Consider the following 16021-nt stretch of genomic DNA (forward strand, 5'->3'; position numbering starts at 1 on the left):
AGTACCTAAAAGAGTATCTAAGTAAGTATCTAAGTATCTAAGCGAGTATCTAAAAGAGACTATGTACAGAGTATCTGTAAAAAGTCAACAGAACATTCACAACAAAGCCCACACCAAAGACCACAACCACTGTATCCCAGTGTAGTTTCTTTGGACAATAAAGAAGGGAAAATGCACACAACCATTACTGTGGGCCTCGTATAACAACTGAGATAAACTGAACTGCTACATCATCTTCACATGTGTCAGTTATTTCTAATCAACCAGAGCAAGTGTCTTTAGTCGCTAGATCTTTACAAGACACCATGAGAGAAAAGTAGCACACACAACTTCTCTTTACTGAGAACAAGGATCACACCATGCATGCATGCAAAGATGTATCTCTGCTCATCATGATGCTTCAAAGAACTTTAAAATGTCCTGAACTGTGTAAGCAACATGCACATCTGATGAAAACCCAGTCATCAGAGTAGCATCTCAAAGACACCATCATCCTACTTCAGCAAATTGTGCTGCTGAAAATTGGAAGATATGTTATTCTCACACCTTGGCATTCAGGGTATGCTGACACTCAATAAGTGCCATTCACGGGAAATATCATAGTACAAGAAAACAGACTGATGAAGCTACTCCTTGACCAGGCAGATAATGAGCAGTATGATATTAAAAGTAAGACATCTTTAGACTCATTTCACTTTCAGAACATAACAATAAAGCATGCAGAAAACAAGAGGTCAGATCCAGCTCTTCTAGATTATGGCACTTGGAGCAGAGACAAATTTCAGTCTTCAGCAAGGAATAAATTCAAAAACTTCCAAAAACTCACATTATGGCAATTTCCATAATTGCACAATTAAGCCGTTAGTTAGAAACATCTCATCAACCTGCAAACACACAGAAAGGAACATCCAGGGCTCCCAGTACAGCTGGAATAAACTCTTCTAGTCAAGCCTCTTTGAGAAAATGGAAGTCACCTTCTGGCTTAGACCACTCCCTTCAACACACATCATCACACCATGGATTTCACAGAGCTGTCTTTAGATCTCTGTAGTGAGGGTGAAGGATACATCTCTTTGGCCATTAGAGAGCTGTGAAGAAATTTCAAACTTCTGCAAAGCAAAAAGGACCAGTACTCTAGGAGAGACTGAGATGGTGGAAATCTGTACAAGGGCATTCTCCTCACCCTGTCACCTGTAACCTGAATCTCTTTGCTTCTCTACTATCACAGCTCTTGCCACAAGAATAATTTTCAGGCCAACCAATTTCCAGATCCTAAAAAATGCTAAATGCAAAAGAAATAGGAACTGCAAAACATCTCTGCTAATTCCTCCACTGGCCCTTCATACGCAGCAACATACATTCCTCCGCAAGGCGCACAAAAACCAAAACACAGATGAATGCAAGGACAGTTCTTGGTCACTGGCTTACCATGAGAAAAACAAAAGGCTGAGAGGACTAATGGCTTAAAGGACGTAGCATCTCATTCAAAAATATTTCACTCCAGTCGAACACAAGTACTGTCGGGAAGACATCTGATTCTGCTAATAATGCAAAATTGCCTTAACTAACAATGCCATACGTCGATATGGGACAGCAAAGACAGAGAGGAAAACTATAATATAGGAGTAAAGGGACAAAATAAGAAAGGATCAGGCGGCAGATAAAAATCAAAGACGAGAATAAACGATGCACCGCGGAAAAGCATCACTTCTATCTCCGGAAACAACTAAATATACGCGCAATACCCCGTAGCAAGGCGAACCAAAGCGTCGCTGAACGAAATTTTGACATCCGGCATGACTAACTCACCGAGGGAGCGGCGGGATCGACGGGAAGGGCGGCGGCAGGGTCCTCGTCCCCGAGCAGCGGCGCGGGCTCGTCGGGCAGCGGGCGGGCCGGGAGGGTGTCGCAGCAGGCGGCGGCGGCCGAGAAGCGCAGCCGGCTCTCGCGCGAGTCGGCCGTGAGCGACACCTCGTGCGAGTAGGACTGCAGGAAGGCGCGCACGCCGTCGATGCCCACGAAGTGCGAGACGGGCACGCCGCGCAAGGAGGCGCCGCTGTCGGGCGGCAGCAGCTGCTGGCGGCGCCAGCGGCGCAGGCGCAGCGCCAGCAGCAGCAGCAGGAAGGCGAGGAAGAGGCAGGACACGGCGGCCACGGCCAGCACGAGCCAGCGCGTCAGGCTGCCGGCCGGCTCGCCCGGCGCCGCCGCCTCGTCGGCCGCGCCGCCCAGCTCGGCCAGCAGCTCGGCCACGCTCTCGGCCAGCACCACGCTCAGCGTGGCCGTGGCCGACAGCGCCGGCCGCCCGTGGTCCTTCACCAGCACCACCAGGCTGTGGCGCGCCGCGTCGCGGGCCAGCGGCGAGCGCGCCGTGCGCACCTCGCCGCTGTGCGGCCCCACGCGGAACAGCCCCGGCTCCGTGGCCTTGGCCAGCTCGTACGACAGCCACGCGTTCTGACCCGCGTCCGCGTCCACCGCCACCACCTTGGCCACCAGCGCGCCGGCCGGCGACGAGCGCGGCGCCAGCTCCACGACCGACCGCGCCGCGCCCGAGCCCCGCGACGCCGCCGCGGCCGGCGGCGGGTACAGCACCTGCGGCGCGTTGTCGTTCTCGTCCGCGATCAGCAGCAGCACCGACACGTTGCCGCTCAGCGCCGGCGCGCCGCCGTCCTCCGCGCGCACCCACAGCCGCAGCTCGCGCACCTGCTCGTAGTCCAAGGAGCGCAGCGCGTACAGCGCGCCCGTCTCCGCCTGCACCGACACGTACGACGACAGCGGCGCGCCCCGCACCCGCCCCTCCGACAGCCGGTAGCGCACGCGCGCGTTCTGCCCCCAGTCCGCGTCCGTCGCGCGCACCGTCAGCACCAGCGCGCCCGCCGCGTTGTTCTCCGCCAGCCGCGCGCTGTAGCGCTCCTCCGCGAACACCGGCGCGTTGTCGTTCACGTCCAGCACCCGCAGCGCCAGCACCGCGCTGCTCTGCAGCGACGGCGACCCGCCGTCGGCCGCCCGCACCGTCACGTTGTACTCCGACACCTGCTCCCGGTCCAGCTCGCCCGCTGTCACCACGCTGTAGTAGCCGCCGTGGGAGCTCTGCAGCCGGAACGGGACATCCCCTTCGAGCGAGCAGCGCACCTCGCCGTTGGCCCCCGAGTCCCGGTCCTGCACGTGTAGCAGGGCGACCACCGTCCCGGGCGGGGCGTCCTCAGAGATCTCTGACAGGGCTGAGGATACGGTCAGTTCAGGAGCATTGTCGTTGACGTCTGTCACGATTATTCTGAGATTCGCCGTGTCGAAAAGTGTTCCAGCATCATGTGCCTGCACCTCCAGCCCGTATGAGGCCCCGTCGTCGAAGTCCAGCCTCTGCAACAGACTGATCGCTCCAGTCTCAGAGTCCAGATGGAAAATATTCGACTCTTTCTCTGTGATTTTCTTAAATGAGTATTTCACGTGACCGTTCACCCCTTCATCATTGTCCGTGGCCGTGACGATGACGAGGACGGAGCCCACGGGCACGTCCTCGGGCACACGCACCGTGTACTCCGCCTGGCTGAACACCGGCGCGTTGTCGTTCGCATCCACCACTGTAACACGGATCCGAGCCGTGCCCGTCCGTGCCGGATCGCCGCCGTCACTCGCCCTCAGCACCAGCTCGTGAAACGCCGCCTCCTCCCGGTCCAGCGCCTTCGCCAGCACCAGCTCGGGACGCTGATCGCCGCCGGGGCCCGCCTGCACGGCCAGCGAGAAGTGCTCGTCACCGCTCAGCTCGTAGCTCTGCAGGGAATTCCGGCCAGAGTCCGGATCATGAGGGTCTGGCAGTGCAAACCGCGATCCCGGGGCTGTCATCTCGATCATTCTGAGATCTATTTCTGTCTCTCGGAATCTGGGCGCGTTATCGTTAATATCCGTGATTTCCACTTCGATTTCATAGAACTTCATTTCCCCCTCCACTATCAGCTCACAACGCAGCACGCATTGCTGCACACGCTCGCACAGCTGCTCTCTGTCGATCCTCTCCGCAGTCACTAAATGTCCCGTCTTCCCATGCAGAGCAAAATACTGCGTCCTACCTCTTTCTATTAAGCGAAAGCCGCGATCTCGGAGGTCCAGCAGCTGCAGCCCCAGGTCCTTGGCCACGTCGCCCACGAACGAGCCCTTGGGCATCTCCTCGGGCACCGAGTAGCGCAGCTGCCCCCACGCCGCCTCCCCCGCCGCCAGCAGGATCACCCAGAGCAGAGCTCGCTGCCGCCGGCCCCAGCGCCTCCCCGCCGAGAACATCTCCGCCGTGGCAGCTCCCCGCTGCCGCTGAGGAACGGCAGCCTGCTGCTCAGGTACCTGCTCTTGCTGAGGTTTCGCAGCGGATCCTCTGCTCACCGGCTCCGTAGCACGGGTCTGCACTGTGAAGACGACAGCAGATCGCCGGGTTGCCGATCCAGGAATGCAGCGATCTAGTGATGGAGCGGGCCCGCAGCGGGCGGGGCTGCAGCGCTCCGAGCTTCCTCTCGCTCCTCTCGGTCAACAGCGGCGCCCGCAGCCTCCTCCCGGCACTGCAGCACCGAGCGCTGCGGTGCTTCCTTGTCCACGGAGAACTCGCGGGAACGGGACAGAAACCCCAGAGACGTGGGGTCCCGTGCATCGCGGACCTTCTTCCTCGACTTGTCTAACATCCAGCTCTTCTTCGGTCATCCAGCCCATCCCCACGCACATTGAATACATCTTTAGGGGTTGTGATATTTCTACAGCACCGGATAACAGTTCCTTAAGCTGATAAAATACCACGCTCTTCCAATAGGCATGCAGAATATAGTATTGGCTTTTTACACCTCGAAACAATCTCCTTCCTTCAACTCCACAGATTTTTATACCAGTCCTTTTTCAAGGACCTTTTCCTCAGCCATTTTTGCAGTCAAAAGAGCGCCATGTATTATGTGAAATACTTGTGAAGAGTTGAAATGTTCTATCCTCGAATGCCGCAATATAGAGACTCCCTTAAAATTTTAGACTTTCTTACATTTCAGCTGCACATCTAAGGCTGCTGAGAACCACCCTGACCTCAGCCCAGACATCACTTCGGAATTCTTCCTTACAGCTTTACATCCTACTGAGGCTGCGCTGACACCTGGTTCTTCTACGCAGAGTAACTCAGAAGCAGAAAGCAATGAGCCATAAAACAATGGAATCATTCATGTTAGGAAAAAAACTCCTATATGATCAAGCCTATGCATTCTCTTTTAGGGGAAATTTCAGAAAAATTAAAAAAAAAAAAACCAAACAAACAACTAAACAGAACGAAATACTAGAACATACCTAAAACACAATTCTGTAAGGATGTATGAATTGGAAAAAGGGATAAATTAGTAAAAAGATACTTTGAAATACACAAAAAAGGGTTTGGAGTTTCTTTGTGTGGGTTTTGGTTTTTTGTTTGTTTTTTCTTTCAGCTTTTCGCTTCCTTTTTTTGCTTTTTTTCCCTTTGTTTTAGTATTGAAATCCAAAATTACCCCGTCCCGCTGTTGTAGAGTCTCTGTGACACCATTTTCCCGAAAGATGTTAGGATACACGATACATGCATATATCCTCCATTTAGGGAGCCGCACACTAACTTCCAATGGTACAACAATATCAAAGCTACATTTAAGACTGGAATTTTTTTTAATTATCTATCACGTTCGAATATATTTCGTCGAGAAATAACAATTAACAAGGAGAAGTAACGTTGTTCCTTAAATTTTGAAATACTGAAAACAATAGCCGATGACAAGGCATAACTCGACTCAGAAACATAACGAAAGCTACAGATTAAGAGAAATAAGAGTTTCACCACAACTAACGAGGCAGGGAGTGCCTTGTGGCATCTGCCGCGGCCAAAATTCAGACGGAATATAACGATTTCACTCGTCAGGGAAATATGAAACGGCAACAACCGCCGCAGCAAAGAACTAATGCAAGGAACCGGATTCCACCACCACGTTCTTAGATACCGCTCACAGAAAAAGCGCTTGCGAAATTACACACCTGAGGTACTTCAGCCTCGGCGGGCAACCCTCCCGTCACGGCGCCACTACTCAGGTTCGGTTTCTCGCAGGAATCCCCGCCCAGAAGCTCCACCGCAGACAGCACGGACACCGCCTAAAGCTACCCACGACTTCCAAGCACACCATTTCTGAGAAAATCAGTCAGGAAGGAAAATGCTCCAACACCAAGTTTCAGTGCTCTCTTTTTAAACTCGATTCCTTCAAGTAGACTCATCCATTCTCCTTCCACCGAATACGGATTTGATTTCAATATTGTAAAAATATTCTAATTTATAGAGTTCAAGTGTAAAAGACAAAAGCTCTCCGCTGAAGTTGAACATTGGACAAAGGAGGGATCAAGTCCATTACAATCTCCATCCAGATCTCCACAGAGGTGCGATACACCCTTCCTCATTTCAATCCACCACGGACTAAGGAAAGTCAAACTCACAAAAACAAGACACCGGGAAACATGAAAAAGCGCAAGTACTACCTCAAAGGGGAATTATACTCAGACAATCTCAACGGTGGCTCTAACGAAGGAGAAATTAAAAATTTAAGCCACCACACCGACACACTAATGACACCACCCAACTGACATTACCAAGAGAAAACAAGGACAAAAGGGACCACAGCCGAAAGACCGCAAAAAGAGAAGGAGTTAACGCTTTACAGACCTGAGCTGCTCCCGGCTCAGTGGGCACCTCATCCACAATAGCGCTGTCGTCGGGGCTCGGCTTCTCGCAGGACTCGCCGCCCAGAAGCTCCTCCGCTGACAGCACGGGCACCGGCGGCGGGGGGGGCCAAGAGGCCTCGGGCACGGCGCGGGCCGGCGCCGCCACGCACAGGTTGTAGGAGTAGGGCAAGGTGCCCTCGCAGAAGTCGGCCGGGAAGGCGGCGCCGGCCACCGAGAAGCGCTGCGCGCCCAGGCAGCGCAGCACGGCGGGCGGCCCGGCCCGGCGCAGCCGCGCCAGCACGGCCAGAGCCACGCTCAGCACCAAGAGCGCCGACAGCAGCGCCAGCGCCAGCACCAGGTAGAACTGCAGCTCGGCCGCCGCCGCCTCCTCGGCGCCCGCCGGCCGCTCGCTCAGCTCCGGCAGCGCCTCCTGCAAGCTCTCGGCCAGCACCACGTGCAGCGTGGCCGTGGCCGACAGCGGCGGCCGCCCGTGGTCCTTCACCACGGCCACCACACGCTGCTTGGCCGCGTCCCGCTCGGACACGGCCCGCGCCGTGCGCACCTCGCCGCTGTGCGGCCCCACGCGGAACAGCGCCGGCTCCGACGCCTGCACCAGCTCGTACGACAGCCACGCGTTGCGCCCCGCGTCCGCGTCCACCGCCACCACCTTGGCCACCAGGTAGCCGGCCTCGGCCGAGCGCGGCACCACCTCGAACGCCGTCGGGGCGGCCGCCGCGGCCCCTCCCGCTGTCGCCGCCGGCCACAGCACCCGCGGCGCGTTGTCGTTGCGGTCCAGCACGAACACGCGCACCGTGGCCGTGGAGCTGCGCGCCGGCGCGCCGCCGTCCTGCGCCCGCACCGCCACCGCGAACTCGCGGCACTGCTCGTAGTCCAAGGAGCGCTGCGCGTACAGCGCGCCGCTCCGCGCCTCCACCGACACGAGCGGCGCCGCGCCCGCCGCGCCCGCGCTGCCGCCCGCCAGCCAGTAGCTCACGCGCCCGTTGGCGCCCGCGTCCGCGTCCCGCGCCTGCACGCGCAGCACCAGCGCGCCCGCCGCGTTGTTCTCCGCCACGTACGCGCTGTACGCCGCCTCCTCGAACACCGGCGCGTTGTCGTTCACGTCCGACACCTCCAGCGCCAGCTCCCTGCTGCTCCGCAGCGCCGGCCTGCCCCGGTCGCGGGCCACCACCGTCACGCGGTGCTCGGACGCCTGCTCGCGGTCCAGCGCGCTCGCCGTCACCACCTTGTACGAGCCGCCCGCCGACGCCACGATCGACAGCGGCGCCTCGCCCGACAGCTCGCACCACACCTGACCGTTCTCCCCAGAGTCCGGATCCTTCACATTCAGCAAGGCCACCACGGTGCCGACCGGCGCGTCCTCGGGCACGGGGCTCGACAGTGTCAGAATGGTGATTTCGGGCGCGTTGTCGTTCTCGTCCGTGATGTCGATCTGCACTTCGCAGTGATCAGTGAGCCCTCCGCCGTCTGTAGCCTCTAAGACAAAAACGTATTTATTTTCCTCCTCGAAATCGAGAGGACCCACTGTCTTGACCTCACCACTCTCGCTGTCGACGGCAAACAACAAGCGGACTCCTTCTGGGACGTTGCCGAAGGAGTAGGAGACTCGCCCGTTCGTGCCCGCGTCCGCATCTGTGGCACGAACCCGCAGCACCAGCGACCCCGCCGGCAGATTCTCTGCAACTCGCGCCTCGTAGACGCTTTTGCTGAACACGGGTGGGTTGTCATTTGCGTCCGTCACGTTTATGCGAACCTGGACTGTCCCGGACCTCGCTGGTTCCCCGCCGTCCACTGCTGTCAGCACCAACTCAAAGGAGCTCTGCTTCTCTCGGTCCAATCCTCTCTCTAGCACTAATTCCGGTTGCTTCTTTCCACCCGGCTTTTCTCTCATGGACAGTGAAAATGAAGGAGTGCTGGTGAGCTGGTAAGTCAGGAGTGAGTTCTTTCCCACGTCTGCATCTCGTGCCATCTCCAAAGGAAAACGAGCACCGGGAACACTCCATTCACCAATATCGAGACGCAGATCGCCCTTGCTGAAGACGGGAGAGTTATCATTCACGTCCTGGATGGACACTTCGACGTGGAAAACGTTCAGTGGGTTCTGCACTAAAGCCTCGAAGCTGACAGAACAGGTCGCCGCTGCGCCGCACATCTCCTCCCGATCCAGCCGCTCATTCACGTACAGGTTCCCGTTCTCCTCATTCACCGTGAAGTATTTCAGCTGCTTCTTGCCGCCAGACGCCACCTGCAGCTTGCGCGCCGGCAGCTCGTCCGCGCTGAGCCCCAGGTCCCGCGCCAGCGGCCCCACGAGCGAGCCTCTGCCCAGCTCCTCGGGGATGGCGTAGCGGACCCGCTCGGCCGCCGCCCGCCACCACAGGCACAGCAGCACCGCGGCCGGCAGCGCTCGCCCGCCGCCCGTGCCGAGCCTCCGCCCGAGCCTCACCGCCATTCTCCGCCGCCACAGCTCGCCGCGCCGCTGCCTCCCGCCGCTGCCCCGCCGCTCCCTTCCGGCCGCTCTCGCCGCACACCGCACGGATCGCCGAAAGGCAGCGCGGCGAGGCCGCTCGGGCCGCACTCGGACGCCGCTGCTGCCCGCCTCTCTCCGCCTCTCTCCGCCTCTCTCCGCCGCTTTCCGCCGCCTCTTGCCGCTGCCGCCGGTGCCGCTGCCGCTGTGGCCGGCGCCGGGCGAGCGAGCAGCCTGCGGGGGCAGGACGCTGCGGCGGCGGCGGCGGCGGCTCCAGCGCCGCTCGGCGGCGGCCAACAGCGACACCCGGAGGCGCCGCCGCGCCGCTGCAGCCGCCGGATGGCCGCGCTCAAGGGGGCCCGGCTTTGGGCGGGGCTCAGCGCCTGAGCCGGCTCTGGCCTCTTTCCCAACTCCTAAAAACCAAGCGAAGAAGCGCTTTATTCGTGTTCATTTCCTTGCCGCTATTTGACCGCACAAACAACTCAAGCTAAAGCAAAGATTTATCTCTGTATGCTAAGAGACAAGAATCAGATTTGCATTTTTGTTTGCATTCACGTAATGCCCTTGTTGCTCCTCCCCGTACGTGAAGGGCTGAAAATGGGAACTCCCAAAGCCACAATGAGATCTCATAGGACCAAAAAGCTGCCTGCGTGTTAATGGACGTTGATCAATCACTGTGTCCACCTCTGTGCGATAAAGAGTACCTTAGGAGGTGGTTTTGCAGGTTCAGACTACAGACATTTGGTTCAGTGAGCACACACAGGCCTAGGAAACCCTTTCCCATTTACAGCCCTAAATGTCACAGGTGTCTGTGCCGACTGCACCTGTTCTTGGACAAATGGAACAGACCTGACCTTCCACATTAGACCAAATAAGACAAGGTAGCTCATGACCACTAGTAGTGTCGGAATTAGAAACCAACAGAGATGTACGGGTCAGGTGCAATGACATTTCTTAGGTTCATGTGATCGAGCAGGAGCTGCTCAAATTGCATTGTACTTCGTCTCAAGTAAAACATTAAAGTCCTCCAACCAACCATATAGATTTGGCAGATTCAGCTCTGACCTTCTCATCATTTAGAGAATCATATCCTGGACAATAGTGCACTATGATCTCACCAATAGTTGAAGTACATTTGCCTGCAGAGCAAGATTCTGAAAAGAAGCAGCAGAATTCTCACACCTCCTGGCTCTCACAACTGCTGTAGCATGAGCAAGAGGCACTAACACACAACACATTGATAAACAAACACTTGCATTTTATGACCCGTATTAATCTTACTTGATTGGCAAAACGTGTCAGGAGAGGATAATGCAGTATGGATGTCTTTAGAAAATCATTCCAGGAAAATGGATGGGATCAGATTTGTAGGCCTCTTTTAGCAGCTAGGACAGATGAAATATTTACTCGCTTTTTAAAGTCGTTTCAAACGACACCACAGTGACCTCTTCCACCCACGCTGTCTCTGGACAGACAGAACACTTCTCCCTGTAGTACTATCACAAAACAGGATAACTTTGCAGAGAGACACCATTGGAAGAAGAGTTGCACACAAGGCTTCTCAAAACCAGGCAAGCATGCAGAGATTATCCTGCACATCCCAGTTCTTTGAACAAATGTAAAATGTAGTAAAGAGCAGAACTGATCAGCAGATCAATCAAAGAGCCAGTCTTCAAAGCATCACCTCAAAGGCAACATCACATTTCTTCAGCACGTGAGCTTCTTAAAAGGTACATGACTCTGCCACTTCTCATGAAAAAACTGCTGCACCTGCACCATGCCCCTTTGAATGGAAAGCATGTGACAGCAGAAAATAAAACACTTTTATTTAGAGAAGGCCGGCAACAAACGCTGCTCATGCCACATCTCCACCAGTACTCCTCACACACAGCACCCCCAAGATTCTCCACACACACTTCACAGCTCCCATGGCTATCATGCATCTTCCAACTCAGCAGATGGACTCTACTGGAAGAGAAGGTGCACAGACAACCTCTCCTTACCCTGCTTCGTATTTCACTTCGTGCCATGGGTACGTGACAAGCAAGAGCATTTCTTCAATTCCTATCTCTGCAAGTGTTCCCTAAGAGAACAAGTGAGGGAAGAAGTTTTCACCTGCACACCTTCCTCTGCCACATGATCAGGCAGACTAGGCACGGATTTCAGATATTTAGTGGGTAATAAGTACCCAGTTAGCTCCTCCTAAATACCTCCAGGTACAGCATTTGCCATGGGGCCATCACTCAGTTATCTGTTTAAAAAAGCAGAATAACCTACAAAAACACAACCAAGGAAAAAATTAACACTGTGGGATATTGCAAATGTGCACCAAACAATGAAAGAAGCAAATAAATAACAGCCCCTGTGCCACTTAACCGGCCTTCACAGCCAGCTCTCAGAACACTCCTCCCTAACCTGTCACAACTTCCATTGGGTTTTTAACCCCATAACTGGCAAGTACACGGAAGCAAAAGGCCAGTGTCCCACACAAAATACCTCTAACCTGCACCAGGATGGGGCCATGGGCGTTTACCTGAAAGGAGAGGTACATTTCTCTACAAGGCTCAAAGCCCTGGCATTTCAGAGCATGTGAACTGCAGCAAGTACACAGAAGTGCATCTGATTAGTGAAAGATCTCCAGGACACTTACACAGGAGCTCACACCAAGGACCACAGCCACTGTGTAATCTGCTTGGACACAGAAGTATAACAGTGTCCCTCAAATCACAAATACATAAACATGAACTTTTCCATCATCTTTGCATCTTTTACACATCCCAAATTGTACCAGAGCAAAACTTTTACCTACCCTGTTTCAGGACTGACAGGGTTTTTCACCCTGCCCAAACATCACAAACACAGAATGCTATCTTTGCAGAAAGTCACCATTGAAGGAAATGTCTTGCACACACGGGTCCTCCTTACAGAGAAGAAAAATTATAACATGGATGCATGTAAAGAGATTTCTCTTCTTAGTAGAAATAAAGAGTGTTCTCAAGTGCACAACCGATATATAGCTCAGATACAGGCCCAGTTGTCCAAGTATCTGCCCAAAGACACCAACATCCTATCACAGCACAGAGCCAAGTGGGAGGAGATGACTCTCAGACCTGAATGTAAAATGTATATCTGTGCTCAGTAACAGTCATCCACAGGAAGGACCCTGACCCTGAATCGGGAATCCCACCTGGAGAATAACATCCAGGTTATATCTTTCCTCTTCCTGACAAGCAGATTGATATTATCAATGCTGCCCGGACCATTCCTCTACATGCGGCTCAAAGATGACAGAATAGACGATTGCTATTCTTGCTAATGTGCATTATCAGGGGGGAACATAAAGGCCGAGAGCAGAATGAAAGGAGAAAGGGGAAGTTACAACACCCAGAGAAGCCCCAACAAAATAAACGCATGTACTTAAGCAAAGAAACGGATCCTATTAATAACCTAAAGGTAATGTCCTCAAAACTTAACCCTTCCATTCACAAGAAGCTAGCAAGACAACCAGTGTTCCATGTCTTGAAGCACAGTTACAGTCTGGCACTGGATGAAAAAAAAAAAGAAAGCCCTGCTCTGAAAATCTCCATCCAAGGGCAGTCTCCCTTCTCCTGCTGCTCCCAACAACTTTCAGGCCCTGCATCCACCACGCCCCCAAGCTACTCCAGAAAGAAGCAAATGCCAACAGAACACCCTTAAACGAAAGTTCACCTTCATTTTCGGCAGACCAACCTATGCAAGCGAAGGACCACGGTGGGAATACTTGGTGCCTGGCGCAATCCTTTGCTGCGGACAAAGATCAAAGCATGGATAACGCAAAGACTTTTCCTGCTGACCCCCACTATGCACCATGCACAACGATAAAGGCTGAGAGCAACGTGCACACAAGTTCCACGCAAAGCCATCAGCATTTTGTTCGACACATTCAACCTATTCAAGCACAGGTGCTGTTGGGAAGACACGTGAGCCTGCTAAAAGGGTGAATTTCTTAATAATGCGATACATCCGTTCAGAAGATCTTGTACTAACAGGAACACAGAGAGCACATAGCACATGGGACATAAAGGAAGAATACCTGGAATCTGAACAATAACCAAACTTCCGACCTAACCAAGAGATAGCCAAGAGCAGCCTTCTCCCTCCTTCCTTCTTCACAAACTGGAAATCTGAGGACCGACGCCGTGTTCACAAAACAACAACGGACACGAGTCTTCAGAAAGTCACCGAATGAAACGTCACCTTGTTTTTAAACCAAATCTCATAGACAAGCCAGAGGGCACGGCGCGGGAAGAGCAGGGCATCATCAAGAGAAAGCGCTAGGAGAAAACCAGTGCAGAGAAACTCACCGAGGGAGCGGCGGGATCGACGGGAAGGGCGGCGGCAGGGTCCTCGTCCCCGAGCAGCGGCGCGGGCTCGTCGGGCAGCGGGCGGGCCGGGAGGGTGTCGCAGCAGGCGGCGGCGGCCGAGAAGCGCAGCCGGCTCTCGCGCGAGTCGGCCGTGAGCGACACCTCGTGCGAGTAGGACTGCAGGAAGGCGCGCACGCCGTCGATGCCCACGAAGTGCGAGACGGGCACGCCGCGCAAGGAGGCGCCGCTGTCGGGCGGCAGCAGCTGCTGGCGGCGCCAGCGGCGCAGGCGCAGCGCCAGCAGCAGCAGCAGGAAGGCGAGGAAGAGGCAGGACACGGCGGCCACGGCCAGCACGAGCCAGCGCGTCAGGCTGCCGGCCGGCTCGCCCGGCGCCGCCGCCTCGTCGGCCGCGCCGCCCAGCTCGGCCAGCAGCTCGGCCACGCTCTCGGCCAGCACCACGCTCAGCGTGGCCGTGGCCGACAGCGCCGGCCGCCCGTGGTCCTTCACCAGCACCACCAGGCTGTGGCGCGCCGCGTCGCGGGCCAGCGGCGAGCGCGCCGTGCGCACCTCGCCGCTGTGCGGCCCCACGCGGAACAGCCCCGGCTCCGTGGCCTTGGCCAGCTCGTACGACAGCCACGCGTTCTGACCCGCGTCCGCGTCCACCGCCACCACCTTGGCCACCAGCGCGCCGGCCGGCGACGAGCGCGGCGCCAGCTCCACGACCGACCGCGCCGCGCCCGAGCCCCGCCGCGCCGCCGCGGCCGGCGGCGGGTACAGCACCTGCGGCGCGTTGTCGTTCTCGTCCGCGATCAGCAGCAGCACCGACACGTTGCCGCTCAGCGCCGGCGCGCCGCCGTCCTCCGCGCGCACCCACAGCCGCAGCTCGCGCACCTGCTCGTAGTCCAAGGAGCGCAGCGCGTACAGCGCGCCCGTCTCCGCCTGCACCGACACGTACGACGACAGCGGCGCGCCCCGCACCCGCCCCTCCGACAGCCGGTAGCGCACGCGCGCGTTCTGCCCCCAGTCCGCGTCCGTCGCGCGCACCGTCAGCACCAGCGCGCCCGCCGCGTTGTTCTCCGCCAGCCGCGCGCTGTAGCGCTCCTCCGCGAACACCGGCGCGTTGTCGTTCACGTCCAGCACCCGCAGCGCCAGCACCGCGCTGCTCTGCAGCGACGGCGACCCGCCGTCGGCCGCCCGCACCGTCACGTTGTACTCCGACACCTGCTCCCGGTCCAGCTCGCCCGCTGTCACCACGCGATAGTAATTGTCAAAAGATTTCTCCAGCCGGAATGGGACGTCCTTTTCAAGAGAGCAGCGCACGTTGCCGTTGGCCCCCGAGTCCCGGTCCTGGACGTGCAGGAGGGCCACAACAGTTCCCGGCTGGGCATCTTCCGAGATCTCGTCCAGCTTTGATGATACTGTCAGTTCGGGCGCATTGTCGTTCACATCTGTTATAGAGATCGTGACTATTGCTGTGTCGAAAAGAGCTCCGCTGTCATGTGCCTCCAGCTCCAATTCGTAGGAATTGCCTTCCTCGAAATCCAGGCTCCGCAACAGCGTGATCGCTCCCGTTTCAGTATCCAGATGGAAAATATCAGATGCCATGTCGATCGCTTTCTTTATAGAGTATTTCACGTGCGCATTCAAGCCGTCGTCAGCGTCCGTGGCCGTAACGGTGACGAGGACGGAGCCCACGGGCACGTCCTCGGGCACACGCACCGTGTACTCCGCCTGGCTGAACACCGGCGCGTTGTCGTTCGCATCCACCACTGTAACACGGATCCGAGCCGTGCCCGTCCGTGCCGGATCGCCGCCGTCACTCGCCCTCAGCACCAGCTCGTGAAACGCCGCCTCCTCCCGGTCCAGCGCCTTCGCCAGCACCAGCTCGGGACGCTGATCGCCGCCGGGGCCCGCCTGCACGGCCAGCGAGAAGTGCTCGTCACCGCTCAGATCGTAGCTCTGCAGGGAATTCAGAACCGTATCAGGGTCATGAGCCCCGGGAAGTGGAAATCGCGCTCCCGGAGCTGTGGTCTCGCTCATTCTTAGCTCTGTTTCTGTCTCTCGGAACCTGGGCGCGTTGTCGTTAATGTCCGTGATTTCCACTTCGATTGGGTAAACCTGCATTTCTCCCTCCACTATCAGCTCGCAGCGCAGCACGCATTTCTCCACCAGCCGGCAAAGCTGCTCTCTGTCGATCCTCTCCGCAGTCACTAAATGTCCCGTCTTCCCATACAGAGAGAAGTATTGTATCCTACCTCTTTCTGTAATGTGGACGCCGCGGTCTTGGAGCGCGGGCAGCTGCAGCCCCAGGTCCTTGGCCACGTCGCCCACGAACGAGCCCTTGGGCATCTCCTCGGGCACCGAGTAGCGCAGCTGCCCCCACGCCGCCTCCCCCGCCGCCAGCAGGATCACCCAGAGCAGAGCTCGCTGCCCCCGGCCCCAGCGCCTCCTCGCCGAGAACATCTCCGCCGCGGCACCGCAGCAGCACGTCCAGACCTTCCCCGCCTCCGTT

The 16021-nt window shown here is 56.5% G+C and overlaps 2 protein-coding genes across 2 annotated transcripts; both read right to left on the minus strand.

Moving 5' to 3' along the window:
* Nucleotides 1-1037: 1037 nt before the first annotated feature.
* LOC134049777 (uncharacterized) lies at nt 1038-10160 on the minus strand. The gene is made up of 7 exons (XM_062502449.1): nt 10099-10160; nt 9172-9492; nt 6686-9128; nt 6010-6123; nt 4460-4670; nt 1810-4391; nt 1038-1109 (listed from the first exon to the last, which is right to left on the minus strand). Exons 1-7 carry the CDS (start codon nt 10158-10160, stop codon nt 1038-1040), a joined length of 5805 nt encoding a protein of 1934 aa, XP_062358433.1.
* A 3012-nt stretch (nt 10161-13172) lies between these two features.
* Nucleotides 13173-15972, minus strand: LOC134049778 (protocadherin gamma-A2-like). The gene is made up of 2 exons (XM_062502450.1): nt 13510-15972; nt 13173-13187 (listed from the first exon to the last, which is right to left on the minus strand). Exons 1-2 carry the CDS (start codon nt 15970-15972, stop codon nt 13173-13175), a joined length of 2478 nt encoding a protein of 825 aa, XP_062358434.1.
* Between the last annotated feature and the right edge of the window lie 49 nt (nt 15973-16021).

The sequence above is a fragment of the Cinclus cinclus genome, chromosome 14, assembly GCF_963662255.1.
Source record: "Cinclus cinclus chromosome 14, bCinCin1.1, whole genome shotgun sequence".
Taxonomy (NCBI): Eukaryota; Metazoa; Chordata; class Aves; order Passeriformes; family Cinclidae; genus Cinclus; species Cinclus cinclus.

Coding starts and splice junctions, on each gene's coding strand:
- LOC134049777 (XM_062502449.1), bottom strand. CDS start 10,160: ATGCAATTTGAGCAGCTCCTGCTCGATCACATGAACCTAAGAAATGTC. Junction 6,124..6,685: donor CTGAGCCGGGAGCAGCTCAG/GTCTGTAAAGCG, acceptor GGGTAGCTTTAG/GCGGTGTCCGTGCTGTCTGC. Junction 4,392..4,459: donor TGCAGCCCCGCCCGCTGCGG/GCCCGCTCCATC, acceptor TCGTCTTCACAG/TGCAGACCCGTGCTACGGAG.
- LOC134049778 (XM_062502450.1), bottom strand. CDS start 15,972: ATGTTCTCGGCGAGGAGGCGCTGGGGCCGGGGGCAGCGAGCTCTGCTC.